Source organism: Miniopterus natalensis, chromosome 10, assembly GCF_054644295.1.
Source record: "Miniopterus natalensis isolate mMinNat1 chromosome 10, mMinNat1.hap1, whole genome shotgun sequence".
NCBI classification, from domain to species: Eukaryota; Metazoa; Chordata; class Mammalia; order Chiroptera; family Miniopteridae; genus Miniopterus; species Miniopterus natalensis.
The window spans coordinates 52,746,965-52,763,595 of NC_142090.1; the positions used below are offsets into that span (position 1 = coordinate 52,746,965).

Consider the following 16,631-nt stretch of genomic DNA (forward strand, 5'->3'; position numbering starts at 1 on the left):
CTTTTGAATGAAAAAATTAAGGTATTTGCTCAAGTACAATAAGTAATTGAAAGTATCAACATAAAATTCTTGACTTTTCTGGACTACTACTTCATATTTACTTCTTTCCAATAGTCCCAATATGTGCATCACTTTGGGATAGTATAATATTTGATAAAACACACTTATTTTTTGTTCAATTTCATATAACCACAAAAATGTTTACTGGAGTATGAAGGTGTAATGTGACTTACAATCACTATATTTTAAGTGAGACTTTTTCAAGGATGAATTTTCCATGGTTGCTGATGTATAATTAATCAAGAGAGTGAACACGTGTGCTTAGTGCTCCTTTATCTACCTCCCTTCACCTGTAGCCAACCCTGCTACCAAGGAGGCATTCTTTTTCCATGACCTCAGATATTATCTAAATCACTCTAAACATATACAGGCTTCATTTTATGGTGCTTTGCTTTGCTGTGTTCATAAATGTTGCACTTTTTTACAAATTGAAAGGAAGACCCTCCACCAGAAAATAAAGATTATAACAGTGTTTATTGTGATGCTTCATTGCAGTGGTCTGGAACTGAACCTGAAATATCTCTGAGGTATGTCTATCATCCTAGGCAGCTGCTACCAATCAATCAAGCCGTTCCTTGAACATATCAATATATCTACATACACACATAGAAGCTGATTTATGTCTTTAGGCACATAGGATAAATTTCTTATAAATGCTAACGCATAGACAAAACTTTATACTTATTTGCTTTTGCTTTAGACATCCAAAAATGTCTGATGGAACATAAAATAAGAAATTATACTTGCAGGTACTGTAATTCATTTTAATTTATTGATTTAAATGATTATAACTGCCTTTCATGATCTGTGCAGATACTTGGTTATACCTAAAACCAGTGGCCCATTTAATTTTACTGACAAAGTTTACCTCAGGGAACATGGCCTCTATCTTTTTACAGTGGTAAAGCTATTATAGGAATTGCTTACCACTCATCTTTTGTTCCACAGTAACCAAAACAATGCCAGTTACATAGTCATTTCTTTTTTAAAATTAATAAATTTTATATTTTTAGAGCATGTTACATAGTCATTTTTTAATTCATATTTATTTAAGGAATAAGAGGAAGGAAGGAAGGAAGGAAGGAAGGAAGGAAGGAAGGAAGGAAGGAAGGAAGGAAGGAAGGAAGGAAGGAAGGAAGGAAGGGAGGAAGGGAGGGAGGGAAGTGGGGAAGATAGAAAGGGAAAAAAGAAGGAAGAGCAAAGAAAGGAATAGAAAGAAGAAAAAAGGGGTAGTTTAATTATGATGACTCAGAGGTAAAAATATTTCATATCATTCAAAAGGAATTCAAGAGTAATTAACATATTAAAACCAATCTGTACAAAGAAGTTGACTTACTGAATATAAATGTATGTGTCACAAAACTGCATTTTGTTATCTTTTTCATATATATAAATCATCAAAGGGAACATAAGTTTTGCTTTATTTAGGCTTGTTGGTATTTTTACCGATTTTCTTTATGTAAAACTGTCAACGCTTTACATAAAAACAAAAATATCAAAATTAGCTATCATTTTGTTTCTAGAGAGTGATTAAATCCACAAGTAAAGAATGGTGTCAATATAACACAACAAAAATGATGAGAGAGTAATACATTACTTTATGCAATCACTAAAATTATTTAATAGATTGACACTCACCAGAATATCTTTTCCAGCCCACTTGCATTCATCCCTTCTGGTGTAAGATACCGGCCACACAATCTAAGGGCAGAGAAGAAACATCATTTTATGCCAATTAAGTTCTCTTAATACTAGATCCAACATTACAGCCTGTTAGACCAAGTTGGGGCAACTGAGATAAAGAGAGTTCCCTAAAGCATTACGTGGCAGGAACCTTTCAGCTTACACTGTGCAGTGGCATCAGTTAATTAGTATAAATTAAATCATTCACTGTTCGTGTACTCATGTGGCTTTGCTGTATATGAAACCTGAGCAACACAGAAATTCATGTCGTCAATACAGGTGTACCTTGTTTTTTTGTGCTTTGCTTTATTAGGCTTCACATATGTTGTGGTTTTTACAAACTGAAGACATGACCTTCCACCATCAAAAATATTTTGACTTGCTTTTTGAGATACTCGCTTTATTACAGAGATCTAGAACCAAACCCACCACATCTCTGAGGTATGCCTGCAGGACTAATCAATGTGCAGCGGGAAGAGCTCTAAGGCAGGTTGGGAGAGAGATCGTCTGGAGAGGATGTGAGAATCTAGGGAAGAGATTGGTGGCTCCGGACCCAAATCTCAGCACAACATGCTAGAACAAACAACTGAGAGGGTTAGAAAAATTATTTAGGAAAAAAAAATTCTTTTTGACAGAGAAAACTGGTAAGAGTAGCTTTATTTTACTTTCAGGAGATAAAGGGGGAAATGAAGACACTAGACAGAGAGCTCTAAAAGGAACCACCCTTTTTACTCCAGACAAAACAGACTAATTAAGAAACGTGTTTCCATCCCTACTATTTGGTCCTCATCCCTCCAAAAGTTCCTATACTCTAGGAATACAGTGACAGTGGCAGATAAACCAAGGTCTTACTGGCGGCTTAGAGAACTGTGGGTACATTTCCCTACAATCAAAGTAATGCATATACTCTCATCTAAATTCTAATATAAAATTTTACTTCCCCTTAGCAAGTCCAATGACTCCTATTTGTATTGGGACAGAACTATTTAATATTTTCTTATTCATCTTTCTCTTCTAGTAACATTAGTTGATTTCATTAAAAAAAAAAAAAAAAAAGTGTTATGTAAAAGAAAAATCCAGAGATGGTGGCAGTTAATCAATCATGTCTGCTAAAAAACTTTTAGTCTCAACATGATCGATTAGCCTTCATTGGGCACCTTTAGGTAATTCAGTACAAATTGTCATAAACTTGGATGAAGGCTGTGATGTTCAATCTAGGGAATTAAAAAGCAAAATACAACACATTCATAAATGAGAACTTAGGACGTACTGAAATAATCTATGATGACATAACAAATGCATTTCAGGTTCATGTCACAATTATAAAAGCCCTAAAAATTTTGAGATGTGCATTCATTTTTACCATTTGAAGCTCTTAATTCATGTGTTATTTTCTTTTTCAGGAGCTATTCTTTACATGTATGCCCATGTGTGAATTAAAGCCGTCATTTGACTTGTTCCACAAGGTTTTTCAAAGTAGGCACACAGTACAAAACATCCGAGAATAGCAAAGGCATGTCCTTACCATGGTCATACCCTGACTCCTGAATCACTCGAGTGGTTGCCTGGCAGTCCCAGCCCACTGGTTCCACAGCGTAACCTTTAGGCCGAGTGATCTATTCTCACTTAAAGTTTACAACGAAGGAGGGCAAAACTTAAATTCTCTTTGAGACACAATAATAATACATATAGAGCTAAAATTATTCAGCTTTCCAGTTAGACTGTGTAAAACTCAAAGATTTTTAAATCATACTTTTTTAATGAAAAAAGGCAGGTTATTTTTTCATACTTTCTTGTATCTTGATTGTTGTATTGAGACAGTATGGGGTTTATTTTGTTATTTCTCTCATGTAAAATATTAATATAATTTTAGTAACATTCATGAAAAATTCTCTCATAATAGAGGGATATGTGTACTTTCAACTTTCTATAGTTCCAGAGTAAAAAAAAAAAAGGATGTATTTTTAACTTAAAACTGTGGCATGAGTAAAATAAATTATAATGTAGAAAATGCTCTTTTGGAATGCAACTTAAATAAGGATAATTATAAATCACTGGAATAAATATATATTCAAATGGATACTGTTGGAAAATACAATTTTATGTTTCATATATATATAGTTTTATGTATTAAATAATATATTTATATATTTATATTTCTATATGAAATAATGTATATTCATTTAGGTATTAAATGATATATTTACATAATCTATATTTATATATTAAGTAACATAAACCATATATAACATTGTCTTTTTCAACAGTATCCATTTCCATGAAGAATAATCCTTAACTTTTTTATTAGATTTTTTAAGTTGTTGATAACTTTTATTCTAGGCTCAAAAACTTAACTAACAATACCTAAATTTTTTATCCTAATTTCCAAAGTGCTTCATGATCTATTTTACACTTTCCTTCTTTGTGGCAGCCCCTCTTAACTAATTATTTAATAAACATTTATGCCTTGAAAAGATTGCACCTTTTTATCATGGCCAAGAATCTTTCCATAGTCCTTCCAAGCCTGAGAATGTGTTTTTGTACCTAACAAGGATTGGCCTGGTATTTACCTTTATGTTCATACATCTTATCTTTAATATCATCTCAATAATTATAACACTATATGATTCCCTATAGAGTTTATCACAATAGAGATGCTTAGGAAAAAGTTTGAAGAACATTAAAAATAGGGTAAAGAGCTTAATAGACAAATATATTCAAATAGATGTAAACCCTTAAGTAAGTTGTATTTACTTTTATAGGCAGTGTGATATAATTAAAATTAAGTAATATGAAATGGGATGTTTTAAAATTAGAAATATGTCTTCTATTACTAGACTAGTGATTTTAAACTCAAGAGCATAAGCTATAAAAAGAACATTATGACCCTGGGCTAGTCACCTAAATTTAATTAATTCATTCTTTCATTATATACAGGGGTTGGCAAATGTAGGTTTACAGTTGTTCATATGGAAAATAACACAATAATTAATAAATAATAATACAAGAATAAACTCTGTTTTGTGCTCACAACTGTAAACATACTTTTGCCCACCCCTATTTACCAGAAGTGTCATTGGTAGAAGAGACACTGTGATATATCCTGGGCATACAAATGGCTCTAGGTTTTTTCTCATCTATAAAATAATAGGTTATCTTATATGATAATTTAGCTCTTTTCAATTTTAGAACTAACTGAATATATAAACCAAGTTAAGGCTATTCAGAAAAGATTTAAATACACTAAATATATTCTGAAGTGATATGTGCTCATATATTGTCTAAATGTAGACATATAAATATATCCACATATATTTATATTTATATATGAATTTTATAATATGAAAAAATATTATAAATCCCCCCAATTTGAACTGATATAATCTCCTATTAGTAAAATATCACTTTTTTCTAAATCATCTTAGATTTTTCATTCATTTTGTAAAGGATAATTTCCTTTCACTAAAACAACAAAAATCTGCTTATTTTGTGACCTTTACAAAAGACCTTAAGATAAATATTTTTATCATTTCAGAAAAACAGGTGAATAGCCAATTTTCTTCGATAATAGATAACCTTAGGCTACCGTTATCATCTGAGTTGACTTAGAAATCAAATAGACTAAAAGTCAGAAAAGAAATATCCAAGGTTATTTTTAAATGTTATAGTTTAATTCTAAAGTATATCAACATGTAATGAATCAAATATCTTTATATATAGTTAGAATTTTAGTGTTTGGGCCATAGAAGCAAAGTAAAAGTCTTAGGTTTAGTGATGTACTCTATTGCAGATATGAATCAGCTTTGACTTTAATCTTCCTTTTATCCTAAAAGCAATATTTTCCAAAAAGAACAAAGCTTTTTACACAAGTAGGCTACTTCTAAAAAAAATATTGTTCAATCTGTTAGTTTATAAAAATTTGAGGCACACCACTTTAAAGGCCTCAGTGTTAAGAAGCAAAACAGACATGTGTACTCTAAAAAGCATGTTAGACTAGCACTTTTGTAAAAGCTGTTGTATAAAGATCTTTGTTCTTCAAAGAATTAACACTGAAAATACTGAACGAGGGAAAGTGTTTGACTTAGAGTATAGCATATAGATGCAGTAGTACAATGTCCACAAAATTTTCAATCAATGTTTATTTTCTAAACTGTATAACTTATTAATTAAATAAGCCAGAAATACTATAAAGAATATAAAGATAATATTGATAAATAGCTAGTGTCTAAGTGACTGCATGTGCAAAAGCCTGACACTGAAAATTAATTTTCCAGATCAGGATTTGGCAAATTTTTGTTTAGAAGGCCAGATAGTAAATATTTTAGGCTTTGGGAGACAAATGATCTCTATCACAATCACTCAATTCTGCCATTGTAGAATGAAAGCAGACATAGACGATATGTAAATGAATGAGTGTCTGTTTTCCAATAAATTTTATTTACAAGCACAGTTGACACACCAGATCAGCATGTGTATAATGATTGATGAACTCTGAATTTGCTGGCCATATAGAGATGTATACATCTGCATGTATATACACACACAAAATATACACACATAGTATATACATATATGCATAGCACTCAAATTCAATTATAATATATTTCTATAATGGTTGAGGTATTTATTTTTATGCCAGAAAAATGATATAACTATATCATTTTTTTGAAAATACCATATTTACTTTCTTGAAGATTTTTAATATTTTACTGCATCCATTGATTTGTGATAGTCAAATAAATGTACAATTTTTGTTTGCATCTGAAAAGATAAAGTACTAATTTAAACAAATTCTCAGTTGTCACACTTCTATAGCTAGAGAATTCTTGAGATGTTTCAAAAGTATTAGAGTGCATATATTAGAATAAAGATACCTTTTGAAAATCCTTGATATTAACCAGGTTGAATGAAAATATGTGATCCTTTGCTCCAACATACAGCCTGCTCCGTTCCTCATCCAAAAGGAAGGTATGATAACTGGAGCTGTTGGCCAAGCCATTGAAAGTGATCACATTGTTGGATTCCAACATTTCTGCAAGGTAACAAAGCAAGACATTGGGTGTTAATTGAAGGTCCTACGTGAGCATAGATTTAATACATGGTAATCTGACTACTTACTGCCTGCTGTAGTTACCCATCAATGTTTTCTCTTCATAGTCCTAAGAAATATACAGAAGCCTTTTTTTTTTTTTTTTTTTTTTTTTTACATTTCATTGAAATGGGAATTATACTGATTAGTTTGCTGATGTCATACTGGAGACCACACACTCCTATAGAAGAAAGGGAGAGATATAGCTTGTTCACACAACTAGTCTGAGGGAATCTCTTTGCATTCGGTGATGGATTAGAATGGTTGGTATTATACATAAAATGTTTTAATTTTATAAAGACTGGTGTAAGTAGCTTCACTTGCTCCAGATCATTAGCTAGAAGGATACACATTAAGGCCAACAAAGTAGAGGTAGTGTGGGGAAGGAAATGTTGATTAACCTAGTTTGTTTGAGGACTCATTTTATCGCAGAATTTTAATCATTTTGACTATTAAGTCATTAATTTCACCATTTAAATTCTTTGTAATATCTTGTAACTGACATATATAAAGAAGCTGAGTTAGGCTTTTATAAAAATATGGCAAGTTAATTTTACTATCTGACCTCAAATTTTCAGCTTGTTATCGTTCTCCAACTTGCTTTTGCTGTGAATGGGCCAGTACTGAACTTTTGACCTATACCTTAAGTGAGAAAAATATTTTTATATAAAATAACATTAATTGTAAGTTCACTTTTGTAGAGAATGCAATTGGTGATAATCACCAAAGAATTTTTCTTTAAATATTTGCTTCAATCAAAATTATGTATATAAACCACCACAACCTCTTTCCCAAGGGCTAGAAATGTTGAAGATTCTCCAAAACTGTTTCCAAATCAATGATTTTTCCAATACACACACAGTAGAACCCTTTCATCAGCATTTATAAAGTGTAGGAAATGTGTCTTCCAGAAGGAAGCAGCAGCAATGTAGACCCTCCCAGCCCTGATCCCAGGACATTGACCATTTGATACATTTCTTTGGTTTATCTATTTCTCTTACTACCTTCCAATGTTATAAAAATATTATTTTAATAGAGGATAAAGTTCAAACACTTTAACTTAGTATTAAAGTTCTGGTCGCCATCATTTGAGTTTAGACTCCACCCCAATACTCCTCCTCCTGTCCTCTGCCTTGCAAGAAAACACGCTCTGTAGTTGTCCACTCTTTAGCCTTTGCTGCCACTGTTCCAGTAGGCAACTCTATGCCACTTTGACACAACAGTATTGACTCTTACAAGCTAGTTCAAAATGCAATCTCCAAGAAATTCTCATAGAATTAATTTCTTTGTAATATTTTGCTTGAATTACTCATAACTTGTATCACATTGTCAATTATGACAATCATTTATATAAAAGACTTATCTACCAGAATTATCATTCCCTCATGTCATGAAATATACAATTAATAGCCTGTCATCTACAACTCATATGGCTTCTTTTCCACATTACTAGTCAATATTACATTGACTGTCTCTCTATCTATTTATGTATCTATCCTCTCCATCTATCCATTTATCCATATTTTACACAAACTTACAAGAATTATCAACAATCTGTTAAAAGGTGCTTTTCAGATTTCATGGGAAACAGTACAATATTTTGGCTGGTCTTATCCCTCCTCTACCCTCACCTTAAAACAAAAGGAAGGAAGGAAGGAAGGAAGGAAGGAAGGAAGGAAGGAAGGAAGGAAGGAAGGAAGGAAGGAAGGAAGGAAGGAAGAAAGGGAGGGAGGAAGGAAGGAACAGAGGGAGGGTTAGATCAAGGGAAAGAGTTTCATTTATGTGAGTCATATCTGAAATAAGTAAGAGCCATTATTCTGCAGAGAGAAAGAACAGATAATCCACTACATATCTGAATTTAAATGTCATTCCTCTCACTAGTGTCCAAATGATTGCAAAGGTTGATTGCTACAGAAACGATATACGAATGAGATTTCAGGCACTCTGAGCTGTGTGGGGATGAGAAGGGCTACTGCTACCAGAGGCAGGGGCTATGTCAATGGATATGTTCATGCAGTGACTAAAAGGCTATTTAAGGAGAGCTGTTCATCAAATAGACTAGATGCCTTTTACTTTTTCTTTGAATTCTAACCTGTACTCTAAACTTTATAATTCTACCCTAATACCAGAGAGACAAAACAAGGTAGGCAGGCAAACAAACAAAAAGGGTGGGTAAGTCTAACCAAACTATAGATATATTAATCAATGGGAGGGTCATTTAAAAGACACAAGGGTAGTAATCAGAAATGTACAGAAACTATGTAAGGGAGCTCTAAACATGAAATGGAAAAGTTACAGGAAGACAAATATAAAGCTATAGAACATGGAGTGATCCAGCTATAGGTAAAAACACTAGATTTACCACTGTACTTTTTTACTAGGCATGCAAGCTAGAATGAGTTCCTTCCAATACCAGGGCCTCAGTTTTTGGAAGATGGGGTTAATAATATATCTTTCAAGGGTTATTGCTCAGATGAAATTAGGTAATTCATCTAAAATACCTAGAGAAATAGTTGACATAGTAAGTATTCAATTAAAGATGACTTGTTTGTTTAAGTAGGGGATTAGGATCCAGATGGAGCAGATGAAAAAGATACTTTTCTTCCTGTCTTAATAAGGGTGCTAACTTGTTATCAAGTCAGTAATTTCATATAGTGAAGGGATGAATAATAACAGCATTACAGTCTTTGATTTACATTAGTATGAAATATATGGTCATTTTAAGAACAGTGAAATATATTTGTTTGCCAATTGATGTATCCTGAATTATAAATAACACACATAATGACTTTCTAGATCATAATTCCAAACAACAAAAACATTCTTCCAATAGAAAAATATGTTACAGGTTAAATTTTGTAAATTCTTTCAAGGATAATTATCAGTTCCTAGGTACAGGCAATTTAGAGAAAAGTCTAGTGATTTTTGTACGAAACCACTCTGGAAACAAACTACACTTCAAAATATGTTACTGCTGAATCATTTCATTAAAAAAAAAGATAATATTTTCCTGAAGTACAGTTAGCAGCTGTTTTCCATTGTTTTCAAATGTACTTAACTTAAACTCATCATTCCTTTTGCCCCAGTTTCTTAAGATGTCTCTCTCTCGCTTGGACTCTTTGCATTGCTTTATCACTGAGCCAAGAGCCTTTTGGGACCCTCATAGCAGTGAGTCATGACAAATTCGGGATTGCTTAGGTTATCTCACCACTTTCCAGGGCAGAAATATTTAGGTTAAAAGTAGAGACCCTTTCTCTAAATCTAGATGTCACATTAATATTTTGTTTTCCTTCTTTCAACTTACGATTTTGTTTTTCCTATATGTAGACATATCCAACTGCAATTGATACGAAAGAACTTTGACTCTACTCCTTTACAATTTTAGGTGTTTCTTTTCAGTGTCTGTTAGGTAAATCTTACTGTGACATAACTGTCATAGAAACTAAAATAAAAACTCAGTATTGTGAGATGTTTAATATTCTGCTACTTTTCATATCTTTACTCTGTTCATAATCAGTCAAGCAGCAGCAAATGTTATTTTAAAAAACCTAAATTTTTTTATAGAGACAATTTGATGGTGAATCATAGTGGGCCAAAATATGTGAAGGCACTAGTTCCTTTTGGATGTAACTCAGTTTTTCTGTAGTTGAGACATCACTTCGACTTCTACATTCTGTGTTAAGCATAAAAAGAAATAAATGTACTATTGCAGTCAGAAGTGACATTTCAGACAAGTTCTTTTAACCAACTCTGTATTCTTTAAATTAAAATGTAATTAAACAAGCATTCTATTTATTCCAGATAAACCAAATGATTTAGTGTTTCTATGATTTGCTTGATGACAGAATAGAAGATATACTGGTCATATGGCAAAGCAAATAGTTTGTGCTCAATAAGTGCTACTATCATTATTACTATTATATAATGTAGACAGTAAGCCGACGTATATAGATGTTCTGGAAAGAAAAATCAATTCAGTTCATATAATTTCAAGCAGCTGGGGAGTCAGTTATAAATAGATTACACTCTCTTCTGATGTATTTCCCAAACCTTTTGGTATATGGGAACACATGCCAACCAACTGAGCCACAGGGCCAGGGCCAGGGCCAGGGCATTTAAGCCTCACAATAACACTAAGAGATGAGAATTTTCATCCCCATTATATCTCATGAGGAAACTGACTCAGAAAAATACTAGGGATATCCTAGGTCACAGAGCTGGTGTGATGTAGACTCATGATAGCTACTTCCATCTCACGTCAGAGGCCAGCCCTTTATATCTTGCTCCATATTACTTCTAAGAAGATAGAATTTTTGAGACTACTAAGAACTGGTTGTTGCGCAGAAATGTAGAAATGTAAGAGTACATTTTAGGGTATACAAAGAACTCTCTGTTGAGAAGTTTGGTTACCTCTCATTATCACAAAACTTGTCTTAGTTAATAGTCTCTTCAATATTTATATTATTCTATTTGCTATGCATTTGGTCTTTTTACACAATAATAACTGTGAGTAATCTTATCTGCAGCTATTGCTTTCACTGCTAGAAGTATTTTGACATGTGTCAAATGCATATCTTCCAAGACAGATTTCCCTCCAAAGGCCAAGCAAAGACTTACGAGAAACCTTTATTTAGATATTGCACAAAAATCTGAGTCTGCTTGACTTAAACAGAGCTCACTTCCTTTTCTTTTCTCCATTACTGATGCCATCACCTTTCTGTATATTTTCAAATTGGTTGCAAATATCACTCATCCAAAAAATCATGCAAACCATAACCTCTTCATCTTACACAGGTCTGATCCAGTTTGGTTTAACACTATAACAAGTTCTCCTACATTTTCTTTTGCTTATATACTCACTGCCACGGTCATAGTTCAAATCCTCATGATTTATTCCATCAATTGTTATAATTATCTTCCAACTAAACTTCATCTTTGGGTTTACATCAATAAATGATGTTATACACTGCTTCCAAAAGAATATTTCTACAAAAAATATGACTTCTGGTAAATTCGAGAGAAAAAGCACTGCCCTTGAATCCCATGGGGAAAAAAATAAAAGGTGGCAAGAAAATATCCATATTAAATGAAGAGAGGAAACAATAATAATGAAATATCAAGCCACAAATTTTTAAGAGCATATGTCGAATGCAGCGTATCCTGAAACGTTTAATACAGAGTGTTAAAATCTGGCACATATCCATATATTCTAGGTAGGATAGAATTAGTAGTAAAAGGATTACAGATTATACAACTTGTATTTGCAAGTGCTTTATCACAGAAACAAACGTGAGGAGTCTGTATGACTAAAATTATTGGGAAATATCCATAAAGAGTGGAGGTACACCTAAAGGACAAAACAGCATAATGATGATGATGACCTTGATCATCACTGCAGATAACCTGTGCATGCCAGGTGCTGTTTTAATCACACACACACACACACACACACACACACACACACACACACACAATATTTATTGTGTGTGCATTAAGCTTTTATCAAAGGAAACTACTGTAGGTAAAGTACAGTGAAGGCAGGAGTGGAAGGTGTGAATATCAGACTACTCCACAGACTATTTTTGATAGGGATTCACAAGAAACACACCAATCATCAACATATGAAAGAATGAAGAACATATTTCCCCAGAAAAAAATATATTAAACAATATTGGAGCTTGTTTTCAAGTCAAAACAACTGTTAACTGTAAACTTCTCCAGCTCACTCCCTCACTGTCAGAGGAGAAGATCAAAAGTTCACCAAAATGCAATTAAAGAACACAGAAAAGAAAAGGAATTGACCTAGCAAACAGTTACTTCTGGTTGTCAAAGGTCCAAACTAATAACAAAATCAAATTTTCTTCAAAAGAGATAAAATAGATTAATGAGAAGATAACAAACATAAAAAACAGGAAAGAAAGCCTAAAAATAGACATGTCTGCAACCTTAAATGTCACCGTCTTCCAGGAAAATCTAATTTTACAGAAGGATTAATTGTGGAACTTACTAACTAAAGGAAGAATATATTTGGAGTCCTTGAATATAAAGCATGCATTTTATAGAATGGAAGTAATCAGGTGGCTTCATACTTGTCCAAAGCAACATGCTATGCCAGAAAACAAAAAAGGAACTTGTGAAAATACCCAGGCAAAAACATAGGTGACTCAGTAAGTTTAAACCCAGCAGATTGTCTTTCAGGAAAGAGAGGCAGAATCATTCTCAAACATGCAAGGTTTACAAATACAGAACACTCGCCCATTCAAGAAACTACAGTGAGAGCAACTTACAATTTCTCAAACAAAGCGTAAATCAAGATCAAGAGCACGCCAAGGACACAGACAATGCTGGGGAGAGGGGCTGGGGAGGGGGATGGGACGGGGTGGAACGGGTCATTGGGGAGAAAAAGGGACATCTATAATATTTTAAACAAAAATTAAATTTAAAAATTAAAAAAAAGAAAATGATAGTAAAAAAAATAAAAATCAAAAACACAGATATTACATCACTTGTCTCTTTAAAAGCAGCCTAAAAATCTCCAATGCCCATGTGATTTGAACCCTTTGTATCTTCCATACTTATTTTTTGCTCATTCACCAATGCTCTATAAGTGTGTGTACACCTACATATACAATTATATATACACACACACACACACACACACATATATAAAATATTTACACATACAGGATTATTTCCATAAACTCAATGGCATGCTATCTATAGTTACCACAACTCAGAATGCAGTCTATCCCCCCAGCTCTCCATTTCCCATCCTCACCTGCTTAGGTGAATCTACTAACTTTTGAAGATCTAGGTCAAGTTTCTCCTGTGAATTCTCTGACCTTCTAAGGGATTGTGTATCATACCTTCCTTTGTGAAACACAAATGTAGATGAATCACTGCTTTATTTCTTTATCTCCCTTTCTATAATTAAAATGTGCTGCTTTAGCTTATTTTTTATTCCTAGGCCTAGAACTTTCTTTGGTATATACCTACTCTTGTAATATATAAGTGTCTCAATAAATATTATTTGAAATACTCCTTATTTTTTGAATGCAATAAAAAACTCAGAAAAAGTAAATGTAATAACAAATATCTAGGAGAAAACAAGTATAGCAACATATATTGTACGTCAAATTATATACTGGCTTTTCTAGTTAATTATATATTACATTCAAATGACCAATAAAATTATGCATCTAAACCCTAAATTATTTATAACATGGCTATAAAATTATAATAAAATAGCCAGTTTTAAAACTGTGTGTTAAAGACGGTTGTCATTTTACATATAATAATCACATGAATAAAAGTTTTCAGAGTGTATGTTTAGTAACAATAATCATAAAAACTAATGCAATAACAAGAGTAAAACTATTTGAGAGAAATTAAGATAGGAGGCCTGGCCCAGCTGGCATGGCTCAGCGGTTGAGCATTGACCTAGGATCCAGGAGATCTCGATTCGATTCCCTGTCAGGACACATGCTCGGGATGCGGGCTTGATCCCCAGTGGGAGGCGTGCAGGAGGCAGCTGATCAATGACTCTCTTATCATTGATGTTTCCCTCTCTCTCTCCCTCTCCCTTCCTCTCTCTCTGAAATCAATAAAATATATTAAAAAAAAACACACAGATAGGGAGCCTGTTAAACTATTGCTCTAAACTATAGCAATAGGACTATGAACTAAATAAAGGAAGAATATATCTTGACTCCTTGAATGAAAAGCACGTCAACAATACTTACTTTATAGTATCATAGTCATAGTAGTAGAAACTATAGCTTATAACAATAGTTTAACTTGTCCTCTATCTTCAACTTCTCTCCACTTTAATATATTCTTCAAGGCATTACCATATAAATTGATGTGAGCATATTTCAAAAATGTATTGCTTTTATTTAAAAAAATACTTTCGCCTACCACCATTACCTTAGCCCTATCTCCCTAATAAAAGCTGCAGTCCCTAATCTTCCTTTGGTACCATATTTTATGCCAGCTTCCTTAAGTTCCACAATTCTATCAGAAATGGCCTGTTTACTCTTCTCTAAACACGGCCTGCCCACTCTTGCTTGTAATTTATTTTCCCTGTTCTTGTGCTTCAAGGTACAGTTAGAAGCCATCTCTCCCATGAAAGCCTTGAGAATTAGCAGGTATTACTCCCTCCCCTGACGCCCCTCCCCCCCTCCCCCCCCCCCCCCCCCGCTTTGGTCATAAGATACACTAATGCATTAACTGCATGCCACTCACCTGCATGGGCATTAGGGCGCATGCTTTAGTTCTCTTACATACAAAGTTAGCCAGTGCTATAAGGGTCTAATTATATGTAGAGGAAATGGTGAACTAGATAATTAATTACTGAACCTGAGATCTAGAAGGCTCTTTAGACTATAAGGTCTGATTACTGTCATTTATAAAAAAGCTTAAGTGACTTTTATCATTAACAGTTGCAGAGGCCAGATTTAAATTCAGTTCTCCTAGCTCTCAGTTCAATGTTCTTTCTAAATAAATTTCTAGGATAATGTGACTTTAATTTTACTCTATATTTTTGGCTGCTTGATTTCTGATATTGATAAGTTTTTTGGTACAAATATATGCCAAAAAAATAAAAGTCACAAACAACTTAGAAAATAACTAATGCATAATTTTAATTTTTACTGCTTGGAAAAATAACAATGAATTTAAATATCATTATTACATAAAACAACTAAATGTTATAATGTGGACAAAAATGATTAATACAAAGAGGCACTGTAAATGATCACTCATTTCTGTGCAAGATGATTGGTCAGTAAAAATTTAGAATTAAAGTGTAGATCTTTCTTTTATAGTTCACATTGGTTTAATTTGGTGCTTTGAGAGATAGCCTAGTAATACAGAGATTGAAACTTTGTTTTTGATTCTGTCTTATGTCTTAATTACTTATAAGGCTCCTTTACAGTCAAGTTTCTGTTTTCAGTCAGCTCACCGGCAAGTGTTCATTAAATGCTTACGAATGGTAAGCATTGTAGTAGCATTAGCAAAGAAGAAAAATGAAAGAAAAAAAGACTGGGGAGGGGAGGCCTCTCTGATTAACATAATTGAAAGTCTGTTATTTTCAGGCAGTCTTGGTCAATTATATACATATACCACAGCATATGTTTTTCAGGCAGTCTTGGTCAATTATATACATATACCACAGCATATGTTTCAGTCTACTCTTCAAATTACTATCATATTCTACATGACCATAAAAAAGCAAATGTTTTCTGATATCTAAAAATTGTATGCTTCATTTTTCCAGTAACAAAACTGTGGAAAATATTCACAAACAGAATTAAATAGTTATAAACCACTTAGTCACCTACCACCTGTTGCATATGCCCACTCTAAGAATCTTTTAAAACTGCTTAAGAATGATTTATTTGAATTGTTTTAATGCTGAGCTAATGAGCTTTTATTGAAGAAAGAAATTAAGTATTTCATCAACATTTTTCCATCACATTTATGTGAGTGTAAACATACTGGAGGACATATTTATTTCAGTGTTCATGGAGGCAAGAATCTGTTTAATCCTTGGAGATGGAATGTAGAGAGAAAAATACAAGGAAGTCCAGGTGATCACATAGACACTCTCAAGGACCCATCAAGTAATGGAATCAGAGGAGCAGGTGTGTCTAGCTACTCAAACCCTAGATTTGGCTAATAGAAGATGTTTACTATCTGTGTATCAAATAAATGACTTTCTGATTAGGTGGATCATAAAAGGATATATTTATAACTGTGTAGTAGTACATGTGGGTTAGATAACCCATAATTTATCCTG

The 16,631-nt window shown here is 33.1% G+C and overlaps 1 protein-coding gene across 8 annotated transcripts in view; it reads right to left on the reverse strand.

The window, feature by feature from the left end:
* Positions 1 to 16,631, reverse strand: part of SEMA3A (semaphorin 3A) — a 437,330-nt gene that overhangs the window by 148,258 nt on the left and 272,441 nt on the right. For all 8 annotated transcript variants that reach the window (XM_016219560.2, XM_016219559.2, XM_087821124.1 and 5 more), the window contains 2 exons: positions 6,618 to 6,775; positions 1,699 to 1,761 (listed from right to left, as the gene is read on the reverse strand). In XM_016219560.2, the coding sequence (XP_016075046.2) occupies positions 1,699 to 1,761; positions 6,618 to 6,775 (221 nt within the window). The remainder of the gene's footprint in view (positions 1 to 1,698; positions 1,762 to 6,617; positions 6,776 to 16,631) is intronic.